Here is a 12,864-nt window from a genome sequence, read left to right as displayed (position 1 = left end):
TATGGGCGGGTTTTGATGTGGGGGGGCTGTTAGAAGGAGAAGCTGTGATATGGGGACTGTTAGAAGGGGGAGCTGTGATATGGGGGGCTGTGAAGTAAGAGAGAGGAGCTGTGATATTGGGGGCTGTGAAGTGAGGGGGGAGCTGTGAAATAGAGGGGCTGTGAGAGGGGGGAGCTGTGATATGGGGGTTCTGTGAAGTGAGAGAGGGGAGCTGTGATATGGGGGGCTGTTAAGTGAGAAGGGAAGCTGTAAAATTGGGGGTTGTGAGAGGGGGGAGCTGTGATATGGGCTGCTGTAAAGTGAGAGGGGGAGCTGTGATATGGGGGGCTGTAAAGTGAGAGGGGGAGCTGTGATATTGGGAGCTGTGAAGTGAGGGGGGAGCTGTGAAATGGGAGAGGGGAGCTTTGATGTGGGGGGGCTGTAAAGTGAGAGCGGAAGCTGTGATATTGGGAGCTGTGAAGTGAGGGGGGAGCTGTGAAATGGGGGGCTGTGAAGTGATGGGGGAGCTAGGAAATGGGGGCTGTGAGAGGGGGAGGCTGTGATATGGGGGGGCTGTGCTGTTAGAAGGAAAGCTGTGATATGGGGGGTGAAAGAAATTAATTAATCAAATTTATAATTCAGCACTTATATTGATGGCAAGCTTGCAAAATATTTGGTTTTTATGATTAATCATAATTAATATTAATATGTTTGAATGGTCGCCTTAAGCCGATGATATTATTTAATTCTTCAGTAATAGCTAAGACAGTAAAATATGAGTTAGTTAAGCTGAGACCAGCTAAACCAGCTGAAGACTATATTTAGGCATAGCTGGTTAAATGTCTCTAGTAAATGTCAAAGGTATTAGAAGTGACTTACTATTACTTAACCATTAGCCGCCCGGCCAATGGCCGTTTGGCGGCCGCAAAAGCGCTGTAGCTTTCCGGGTGCACGCCATTTGGCGTGCTCCCGCACATGCGCAGTTTTCGCGCTTGCAGAGCCACGCAGTGGCGCGATCTGTCACCGGCCGTGTACCTCGGACACGGCCGATGACAGATCTAAGTACCGGCCCCCATTCCTGGTACCATGTGACCTGCTGTGACCAATCACAGCAGGTCACATGACAGTTGTATACAATGGATGGCTTCATTCATGCCATCCATTGTATACTAGTGCCTAGCTGTGAATGGTCACAGCTAATCACATGCACATGTCATGTGATTAGCTGTGACCAAATCACAGCTAAGCACAAAAAGAAAAAAAAACAAAAACTGAATGAATCTATTTCATTCAGGTAAATGCTTGCTTATAGCAAAGTAATTCTTTGCTATAAGCAAATTGTGTAAAAAAAAACAAAAAAAAATACTGATCACTTCCCCAAAGTAGTACAATGTTACTATGGTAACATTGTACTACTTTGGTCATAGTAAAATAAGAAAAAAAAATCTTTAAAAAAATTAAAAAAAAATGTAATAAAAACTTTAAAATAATAAATAAAAATAAAAAATATATATATATTTTTTTTTTCATACTGTCACCAGTCAGTGTCCCTGTTCACCGCCATGCCAGTTATATGGTAACGCTGTACTGCACTGGTGACAGTATGTAAAAAAAAAATAGTGAAAATAATTTTTTTAATTTTTTCATTTTCCGAAAAATTATGACAAAAAAAAACAACTTCAAAAAACTCGCCATGCCTCTTATGAAGTACGTCGGACTGTCTACTCTGCAAAAAGGGGTCATTTGGGGGATATCTGTACTGTTCTGACATTCTTGGACCTCAAGAAATGAGATTGGCTGTCAGTACTTCAGGATTGATCAATATTCAGATCTATACCATAGTTTGTGAACTCTATAACTTTCCTACAAACTAAATAATACATCCTAATTTGGGTTATTTTCACCAAAGACATGTAGCAGAATACATCTCGGCCTAAATTTATGAAGAACAATTATATATTTGTAAACATTTATAACAGAAACAAAGAAAAACGTGTTTTTATTTCAAAATGTTTGGTATTTTTTTGTTAATTTAGCAAAAAAATAAAAACCCCAGCGGTGATTAAATACCACCAAAAGAAAGCTCTAGTTGTGTGAAGAAAATTATAAAATTTTAGTTTGGGTACAATGTTGTATGACCGCGCAATTGTCATTCAAAGTGTGAGAGCGCTGAAACATGAAAAATGGCCTGGGCAGGAAGGGGGGAAATTGCCCGGTATTGAAATGGTTAATGTATTTTTAATAGCATCTGTGTGTATTTAGTATAATTTACAATATTGATACATATATAGATTAGTGATTATACATTGATATGCTGTAAAGATATGTTAAGTTATATTATCATTTAAATATGAATAGCTGAGGCTTATAGTATTATGTACATCAGCATGTACCTGTCCATCAAACATCATATATATAGTGTCCCGTCTTCTATGATATTGCTTTGCTAGCAGTACTGACTTCCTTACAAGCTATGACACTCATTCGCTGCATAAAAGGTCCATAAAGGACAGTGGACAGAGACTCTCTCGCTGACACACACACACACGTCTGAGAACCTTCTGAGAGACTGCAACAGGTGCATGCTGCAAGACAAGATCGTCACTTCCGTCTATTTCCAGCTTCTTCACAAAGTCTCGAGAAGGACAAGGAGAGCATGGACATGGTGCACATGGTCAGACAGCCATGAGAATAATGGTGACTTTCCTTTAAACTTCTGCTTGATATTTCTACAGTAGTTTTATCTACATGGAACTGTTCATGATACGCTTTACATTGTTATTTTAAGCCATTGTGTGCTAAAATAAAATCACGCTTTATTTTTTATTTCAAACGGCTCTTTCATTCATAATCGCCTCAAGACACTAAAAGAAGCAATATATGTGTCTAAAATCCAACAGGGGGAGCTGTGATATGGGGGAACTGTGATGGTAGAGGGGGAGCTGTGATATGAAGGGTCTGTAATGTCAGGAGGGGGAGAGCTGTCATGTGGGGGATTGTGGTTGCAAGGGGGACTGTGATGTGAAGGAGGGCTGTGATCTAAGTGGGGCTATAATGTTGGAGGGCTCTGATGTGAAAGGGATTTGTGATGTATGGAGGCTGCGATGGGAAAGGGGGGACTGAGGACATTAATGTAAAGGGGACTGTGATGTGAAAGACCTGAGTAATAGAAGAAAAATTAGATTTGGACTTCTGCAGAAAGAAAATGTCACCAACCGGACCTCCATGAATTTTAATTCAGTACCCCAGCTGTATGGGGTCAATGTGATTTTGACTTTGCCTTTGTACTATTTATATATTTAAAAAATGTTACACTTACAGAAATGAAAGCCAATGGGTTTGTGAAAGACAGTCTTTCCCATGAGCTTAGTTCTGTTCCAGTCATATATCAGTTAAGACCATAAGGCCCTTACACTAATGGAATATCCCTTGGATTACAAAATGTAAGCATTATATACAGTACAAGGTGTGACAATTTAATTCCTTAAGACTCTGGCGTTGCTCCATGGTGGTGACTCAAAGAGCCATTCTCACTCGAGCGTGTTCTAACATGTTCTAACCTGCACTTGCCTGAGTCGCAGACAGGTTGACTTTTTGGAAAAGTAGAGGAAATAACATGTGTGTGTTTTGCGCTGTTGGCAGAAAATGTCTGACAAGAATCTGGAGCAGCGGATTAACATCACATTTTAAATGAAAATTGTCAAAAGTGCAAGTGAAACTTTAGCTGTCTTACAATAGGCTTATGGTGAACATTCCTTGAAGAAATCAAATGTTTTTAAATGGCATAAATGGTTTAAAAAGAAGATGACCACGATGATGCAAGAAGTGGGCAGCAAAAAATGCAAAGGACGCATTCAAATGTGAAAAATGAAAAGGTTGTGGGAATCTGGAGAAATAGACCAGAACTCTGGCCTAACAAGTGGATTCTCCACCACGACAAGGCTCCTGCACATGATGCATTAAGTGTTTGCGAGTTCCTGGCCCAGAACTCCAGTCTGAAACTTGACCCACCACCTTATTCCCCTGACTTAGCACTCTGCAAACTTTGGGCTGTTTCCAAAATTAAAAAACTTCTTAAAAGGATATAGATTTGATGACATTCTGGACATCTAGCTGGACAGTGTTCTGGTAAACAAATTCCAGGAATGTTTTCGGCAGTGGCACAGCCATCTAGGAAAATGCATCCTTTTGAGAGGATGAGAACAGCCGCTAGGGTATTCGTAAGCAAATATTGTTTTTTTTTACAGCCCATTCCTGGTATTAAGTTGTCACACCGCGTACATTGTACAGTTTGTTATTAATAAATTTAAGGCTTGAGAAATATATCTTGTCTGCATTTACAAAAGCTTATGTTTTCCCAAACATAAATTTTTTCGGTTGTAATGCTGCTTCATGTGAACTCCGTGATATTTCCTAATAAATACATTTACACTTACAAGCCACTTTATTAGGTACACCTTGCTAGTGCCAAGAAAATATCCCCCACACCATTACACCACTACCAGCCTGAATGGTTGATACAAGGCAGGATGGATCCATGCTTTCATGTTGTTTTCGCCAAATTCTGACCCTATCATCTGAATATCGCAGCAACCAGTCTGCCCATTCTCCTCTGACATCAACAAGGCATTTTCCTCCACACAACTGTCGCTCACTGGATATTTTCTCTGTTTTGCTCCATTCTCTAAAAACCCTAGAGATGGTTGTGCGTGAAAATCCCAGTAGATGAGTAGTTTTTGAAATTCTCAGACCAGCCCGACTGGCACTAACAACCAAACCAAAGGTGCCAAAGGTGCCAAATGTTAACTTAAATCCCCTTTATTCCCTATTCTGATGCTCATTTTAAACTTGAGCAAGTCATCTTCACCACGTCTAGATGCCTAAATTCATTGAGTTGCTGCCATGTGATTGGCTGATTAGCAATTTGTGTTACCGAGCAATTGAACAGGTGTACCTAATACAGTGACCTGTGGGTGTAAATCTTTAAGCCCAATCTCTTTAAAAAATGGTCATAAAATACTTGAGTTTCCGTTGTAGAGCTGACTTCACATCTTTATTTTTCATGCTGTAAATGAAAGGATTTAGCTTGGGAATCACAGCTGTGTTGAGCAAAGACAAAAATTTGCTACACTTAGTGGTGCTGATTGGGGTTAAGTATTGACAAACAAGACTTGCATAGTAAAGAGTAACAACAGTTAGGTGTGAGGAATAAGTGTAGAAAGCTTTAGATCTCCCTGTACTAGTCTTCATTCTCATTCTGGTGGCAATGATGAATGAGTAGGAGATGAAGGTGAGGAGAAATGGGGGTAAAGGTTGAGAGTAAACCCCCCTGTGTGAACATCAACAGCTCTAAAATAGAAGTGTCACTGCAGGAAAGTTTCATCAGTCCTACAAGGTAACAGAAGAAATGGTTAATTTCATCGGAAATGTAGCATGAGAATCTTGAAAATATACCCATTGCGGGTAGAATTTGTAGAAGACTAAATGACCAACAGAATATGGCCAAACCAGCACAGACTCTACAATTCATGACAGTTGAATAATGAAATGGTTTGCAGATGGCAACAAAACGATCGTAGCTCATGATAGTAAGAAGGATTAACTCATTGCTGCATAACCATCCAAAGAAATAAGCATCCAAAGAAATACACCTGTGCCATGCAGTCATTGAAAGATACTACATTATCTCCTGTTACAAAGATAACAAGGATCCTGTGTACTGTTACAGTGGTAGAAGAAATGTTGACAACAGACAGATTACAAAGGAAGAAATACATTGGAGTGTTGACCTGAGGATCCAGACAAACCAATAGAAGAATGGACATGTTGCCACCAAGAGATATGAGATAAATGAGAAGAACCAGGAAAAATATAGGAACCTGTAATTGGGGGTAATCCGAAAGCCCATTAAGAATGAAGAAGGTCAACATTGTCTCGTTTTTCTCATGCATTTTTTAACTTTAAGAATTTAGCTAATCAGTAAAATTACCTTCGGTAAACTATTAGCCAACCATACGCGGAGTACACAACACGTTTACCAACCTCCTACTGACAGTCTGTCCATAGGTTAGATTTTGCAACACACTTGCGGACTAGGCATTAAACTGAAAAATGTAAAGAGCGCTAGGTATCAGTGTATACTACCAAAAAATACAACTTCAAAAAAACTTTTAAACAAGAAATATTTTTTCCGGAAAAAGATCTACAAATATTGTGCTATCAAAAAAGCCAATGTGTCCATAAATGTCCACAACCAATAAACCAGCTATGGTGCCAGTAGGGATCTATGCAACACTCTTGAATGTGCTCCAAACATTGCTTGCAAAAAAGTGCTCTTCAAATAGTGATCTTCAGTGGTCCCACTCCTTTCCCTGAGACTCACCAAACCTTTAGACCCAAGCAGTAAACGGGTCTATATGAGCTTGTGTACTGTTTCCAGGATCTGTATCTCTATCTTCCTCTATGTCCCCTTGTATGCACTCATCAACTCAGGGATAAAAGGCCATAAACAGGATCATTGCACAACCAGGTTAATAGAACAAAATGTATCACAGACAAAGAGGTAAAAAAACACTCACATGCTCTGTTGCCAAGACCAGCACCCAGCAAATCCCAGCAATGTATCAATCACCAGTAAGACTGCTGCCTCTATACCAACATGGAGAAGTGGCATGCATTCCACTGGCCACTGGAAGTGACATCAATGGCTATGTGACCTCGGCTCAATGTGTTTCACCGTCATCGGCATCTTCAGGAAGCTAATTTGCAGACTAGGGGCTTACGATTAATGAATCCTCTCCTCATTTACTCAATTCAACCCTGTGCCTAGCCAAGTCAAATGAAAATATATTTCACTGTCGAAGAAGAATAACACTTGATCTCTGTATCCTTATTTCATGTAATACAACATTTTGGTAAGTCACCCACAACAAATTATTGACTGACCTTTTGAAGAGCTTTTTTTACTCAACATCAGCTGGATCAACTGTGGGTATAGGATTATAACTTTTTTTTAAATGGTTGAACTGGATGGACTTTTGTCTTTTTTCAGCCAGACTAATTATGTAACTATTCTCAATGAAGAGATCTTTTCCTCACCCGTACACCATTTTGCAGAAACTGTGTTGTGCAGGCTTAATGTAGTATGTGGGCTTTTCTTTCTTATGAGGAAATAGGACGATGGTAAGAATTATTTTTAAATATCTGCTCTGTCTGCATTAGGGCACACCACCGTTAAACCATTCGAAGAACTTTTCTATCATTTGACCTGGATGTCATAATATTCATAGCAGGTGCATATAATATGGTACATGGTATGGTTATTAGCATGTATCTTCTTGGTACTGTGGATTATATGCCAACGATATGTACCCACACTACTCTGATCATTTATGTTAAGTTCTATCCATGATTAACCCCAGTGGGTGTCGGGGTGTGTGGCTTGGATGGAGCTATCCTGAGGCTGCTATTATCTGTGTGAAGGAAGGGCTTGCACAGTGTGCAGCGATTTAATATATTTCTTTTGCCTTCACGTTCTATTGGCTTGTGTTTATAATTGCATGCCCATTGGTGGGACAATTGTTGGTTGGGAGAAGGGACTTTTCCTGGGTTGACATTTAATGGTTTCTTCCCTGTAAACCATGTTAAACTTTCAACAAAAATTTAAAAATATATATTTTGCCTGATATCTGGACATTAAGTCCTCATGCACACTAGACGTTTTTACAGCGGCTGTTTTTGGCTTTTGGAGATTTGCACCAGATTTTGTACTCTCCAGTTTTAGTAAATGAACCCCAATGTGTCTCTCTTGCCCATCTCATATAGTTGGGAGCTATGTTTTATATATAGATAATGGAGCATTTAATACACTGCAAAGGATTTACAGAGCACTAGGGGATACCTAAAGAGACAGCAGAGCAGAAGCAGCCCACTTTGAGGCAGGGGTTGTCTCATTAACCACTTGAACCCCAGAGGATTTACCCCCCTTAATGACCAGGCCTTTTTTTGCTGTTTGGCGCTGCACTAATTCAAATGATAATTGCGCGGTCATGCAATGCTGTACCCAAACGAAATTTACGTCCTTTTTTTCACACAAATAGAGCTTTCTTTTGGTGGTATTTTATCACCTGTGTACTTTTTATTTTTTGCGCTATAAACAAAAAAAATGAACATTTTGAAAGAAAACAATATTTTCTACCTTCAGCTATAAAAAATATATCCTAAACTCAAAGTTAGTCATAAATTTAAGCCAAAATGTATTCTGCTACATGTTTTTGGTAAAAAAAAATCCTGTGCATTAGCGGGCAAACTCGTGCTATCTGGGAGGGGCGCTAACACTATCGGAAGTCACCAGTGACACTAATACAGTGATCAGTAAAAATCTGTTCACTGTAATCAATGACACTGGTGACAGGGCAGTGAAGGGGTTAACTGGGGGGGGCGATCAAGGGATTAAATAGGATTACTGGTGTACTGGCGGGCAAACTGGCGCTATCTGGGAGGGGCGCTAACACTATTGGAAGTCGCCAGCGATACTGATACAGTGATCAGTAAAAATCTGTTCACTGATCAATGACACTGGTGACAGGGCAGTGAAGGGGTTAACTCGGGGGGGCGATCAAGGGGTTAGATGGGATTACTGGTGTATTAGCGGGCAATCTGGCGCTATCTGGGAGGGGCGCTAACACTATCAGAAGTCGCCAGCGACACTGATACAGTGATCAGTAAAAATCGGTTCACTGATCAGTGACACTGGTGACAGGGCAGTGAAGGGGTTAACTCGGGGGGGGCCATCAGGGGGTTAAATGGGGTTAAATGGGATTACTGGTGTACTAGCGGGCAAACTGGCGCTATCTGGGAGGGGCGCTAACACTATCGGAAGTCGCCAGCGACACTGATACAGTGATCAGTAAAAATTGGTTCACTAATCAGTGACACTGGTGACAGGGCAGTGAAGGGGTTAACTGGGGGGGGGGGGCGATCAAGGGGTTAAATGTGTCCTAGAGTGTTCTAACTGTGGGTATGTGCTGTTTTACTCACTGTTTGTATGTCTTCTCTGTCTAGAACAGAATGTGTCCAGGCAGAGAAGATTGACATCATATCCTGTCCTGTGTAACTGTCAACACAGGACAGGATAGGACAGGGACCAATCATCTGATTTCAGTCAGACATCACTGGCTGAAATCGAATGATTGATCCCTCCAGGATCAAATGGTGTCATCCGTGGGTCGGCAGGAACGTGCGCGCCCCCTGCCCGCGAAAACGTCGGGAGCGCGGAGCCCGTTTTAAAACGTGCTTTTGCACCCCAGTGCCGCCCTGCACACGTATATATGCAGTGGCAGGGCGGCAAGTGGTTAAGAGGTCAGTGCTGGTCTCTCCCGATGTTCCATTCTGCTGTGCAGCCACTGAGGGATCCAGCTGCGGCTGGACTCTAGTGGCCCAGACTCTGCCTGAGTTCCATTGGAGTAAGGGGGACCCCAGAAGCCACATCAGCTCTGCCTGAGACCACCACACCAGCTTTGTCTGAGACGCTGCCGGCTCTATCTGGGACTATCACATCAGCCCTGCGTGAGTGTATGCTTCTCCTGTGTTGTCTGACCTGTTTATGAACTGCCTCTTACCTCCCTGTTGGATTACAAAGTGCTGTAGAGACTTTAACTTTGCCCTCCAGGGCTGAATTACAAAGTATTTTGGGCTCTCTCTCTGCACTACTCCCCATTCAGTGACTGTTGTCTGTTTTAATAAAGCTTTAAGTGTTTGCCATCTGCCTTGTGTGTTCCGTCCCGCTTACCCTCCATCACAATATCCAAACAAGGAGACAGTCAAGTCTTTAACTGAAGGCTTTACAAACGGTTTCCAGTTCCTGTATTTTCGGGATCAGGTTGTATTTTAGTTAACAATTTGAAGTCCGTTTCACAATTTCCACATATAGTTAGGGAAAAATTAAACAAAGAACTTCTAGAAGGCCGTATGGCCGGACCATTTACAAATCCACCTTTTTCATGATCACTTTGTCTCCACCTGTTGCTGTGCCCGTCTCCCGACCTTCTTCCTTTTCTTTCCTCTCTTCCTTCAATATCTTTACATCTGGTGTCTCCCCCTTCCCCCCCTTTTTTTCTCCTCTCTCCTTTTCTCTTTCCTCTCTGTCTGGGTGTATTTTCTTGGTTTTATGGAATTATCTCATTACTGTTGAATATCGCCTGTCTGAGGATGCCCCCCTTGTATCTATGTTTGGATTCATCTTCCTTCATCCCCATGGATCATACTGATACCTATGTTGTTGTTTTTTGCCCATTCCATTGTCGATGTTCTTATTATTTTCTTATATTGGACATTTGTGTACATCACATTGCAGTGTCAGTGGGCGGGGCGTGTCAGTGGGCGGGGCGGTGGCCCTCTGGTGGGAGGAGATTGGACATTTGTGTACATCACATTGCAGTGTCAGTGGGCGGGGTGGTATTAGTGGGCGGGGCGGTGGTCCTCTGGTGGGAGGAGATTGGACATTTGTGTACGTCACATTTCTCTTTCACTTTCCTCTTCTATACATTGCATTGAGCCAACCTGAACACACTCCCTCTACCCGGCAACTGGTGATCAGCTCTGAGTTAATTTTCCTATTGGACAGAAAGCCAAAATCATCCAATCAGCGCACAGTTCCGACCTCCTGTACACAGAGTCCTGACTCACCGTGTGACTCTTCCCGAGCTATGTGAGGTGGACGGAGTTGAGTTTTGGGGTCCCTGTGAGGAAGAAGATGATCCCCCTCATCCTGATTATTATCGGGGTCTCCGGGGTGTATGGAGGTGAGTCTGGGGGTAGGGGCTGTTATTTATAAATATGATGTCATATATTTCCTGATATTAGGAGAGACAATGTTATATATTAGTGATGTCACACCTGTACGGATATCTCCTGTATATGGGGAGCGGTGATGTCACACCTGTACAGATATCTCCTATATATGGGGAGTGGTGATGTCACACCTGTACAGATATCTCCTGTATATGGGGAGTGGTGATGTCACACCTGTACATATATCTCCTGTATATGGGAGGCAGTGATGTCACACACAGATATAAATGTACAGGGGTGTACAGCCCCCCCTCTATGACCAGCTGTATGCTGTACCAGGAAATGCTGCAGTTTTCCTCTAGACATATCACACGCTCGCTCAGCATTCTACCGCTCAGCCGGAATCCTCACAAAGCCGTATTTTCTGCGTTACAATTTGATATAAAATATCTCGTAGAGTTTTTCTAACAGTTTTTGCAATTCACAAAAAAAGAACAATACTAAGACATGGCGTGCGGCATTTATCTCAGGACGTGATATCCAGGGGGATGGATACAGTGGGGAAGGATTAGAACCCCTGTCAGTTTTTATTGCTAATAAAGAGGTAAAATGGTTTAGGGCCAGTTCCCACTCCATGCGTTTCTGCCCTGTTCACACTCCATGCGTTTCTGCCGGGTTCACACTCCATGCGTTTCTGCCGGGTTCACACTCCATGCGTTTCTGCCGGGTTCACACTGATGCGGTGCGACACATCACATGGGATCCACACAGGAACCACACTGCATTCCTGTGCAAACCACATGCGGTCTCTGCGGTGCAGTGTACATTTTTTTTATGTCTCAGATCGCACCGCATCGGCACCAAAATAGTGCAGGACCCTTTTTTCATCTGCACTAGAATCAGATTGCAGGATATTCTCACCCATGTGATCCGATTCTGCACATCGCACTGCGTTCTGCGATACAATTTTGGGGTGTTAACTTCACATTCACACCCACCGGGGTTCACATGAACGGGGTGCGATCAAGATGCGGTGCGGGAATCTCACAGAAACCGGAGTGAATCCGGCACCACATCAGTGTGAACTCGAGCTCAGCTGCTTTTTTTTACATCCAAAATGCACAGAAAGTAGGTGATATGGTTGTCAGTGTCATAGTTCACATCAGTGCTTGCAGTTCCAGTGCGTTCCGGATGCAAAAAGAAAGTAGAACACGCGGCATTTTTCCTGCACAGAACTGTACTGGAACGTGGCAAAATGCATCAAAAACGCACCGGAACGCACATGTCCCTATTTAAATTGATGAAAAAGAGAGGGGGAAAAATGAAGTTGAACACATCAAAAACACACCAGAACGCATAAAAAATGCATCCAAACCGCGCATGCAGAAACGCATCTGGACTGCGTCTCCATAGTGTGAAGCGACTCTTAAACCGCAGAAATCTGCCAACTCACTCAGTCAGCGCGCTCCCTGCTGCATGTGTATTAATACAGAAGAAGAAAGGTGACTGGGATACAGTGAAGGGAAGCTGATCCCACAGGACACACGCCGCGTATCAAACACAACGAAGTCCAATGAAGGAAATACAAAATATCTATAAATGTCAAATATTGAATGAAAATAGTCAAAAATCAGACATATAAATTCCCTTCTTCCACCAATAAGAAACACAGCATTGCCATTGGGGAGATTTCCCTTCACTTCCTGTCCCATAGCCAAAACAGGAAGTGAGAGGAAATCCCTACAAATAAAGGGAATTCCTTGGGGCCCCCCAGGTCACCAGGACTAGTGCCCCCATTGGAAGATTTCCCCTCTATTACTGTTCTGGGGATAACCCAAAATGTGGGAATTTCTTTTACTTTCACTTTCAATGATGATGGTAATCAGGACAAATAGAGAGGGGGGTCTCCCTATCGGGGGGCACAGACAGCAACAAACACCTGAGCGGGGTTCTAATCCATCTCCACTCTGTCCAACACTAAGTCCCCGATCACATTGGATGTGAATTGCCATGTGATTTGTATGCCGTGTGACTTGTGAATCACATGCCGAGTCGCACCCCATTGTCCGCAATTAGAGCGGAGCCGCCCCGATT

At 42.5% G+C, this 12,864-nt stretch overlaps 1 protein-coding gene across 3 annotated transcripts in view; it reads left to right on the top strand.

Annotated features, from left to right (window-relative positions):
- Nucleotides 1-10,562: 10,562 nt before the first annotated feature.
- The window catches only part of LOC149436164 (class I histocompatibility antigen, F10 alpha chain-like), a 52,466-nt gene continuing 50,164 nt past the window's right edge, over nucleotides 10,563-12,864 (top strand). The window contains exon 1 of one of the 3 annotated variants that reach the window (XM_089661942.1): nucleotides 10,563-10,781. In XM_089661942.1, coding sequence (XP_089518068.1) covers nucleotides 10,733-10,781 — 49 coding nt within the window. In that variant the 5' untranslated portion in view covers nucleotides 10,563-10,732. The remainder of the gene's footprint in view (nucleotides 10,782-12,864) is intronic. The other 2 variants (XM_089661944.1, XM_089661943.1) reach the window with 2 other exon arrangements.

The sequence above is a fragment of the Staurois parvus genome, unplaced genomic scaffold, assembly GCF_062004578.1.
Source record: "Staurois parvus isolate SC_StPar_1 unplaced genomic scaffold, SC_StPar_1.0 ptg001411l, whole genome shotgun sequence".
NCBI classification, from domain to species: domain Eukaryota; kingdom Metazoa; phylum Chordata; class Amphibia; order Anura; family Ranidae; genus Staurois; species Staurois parvus.
This window is presented reverse-complemented; position numbering and strand designations above follow the sequence as displayed.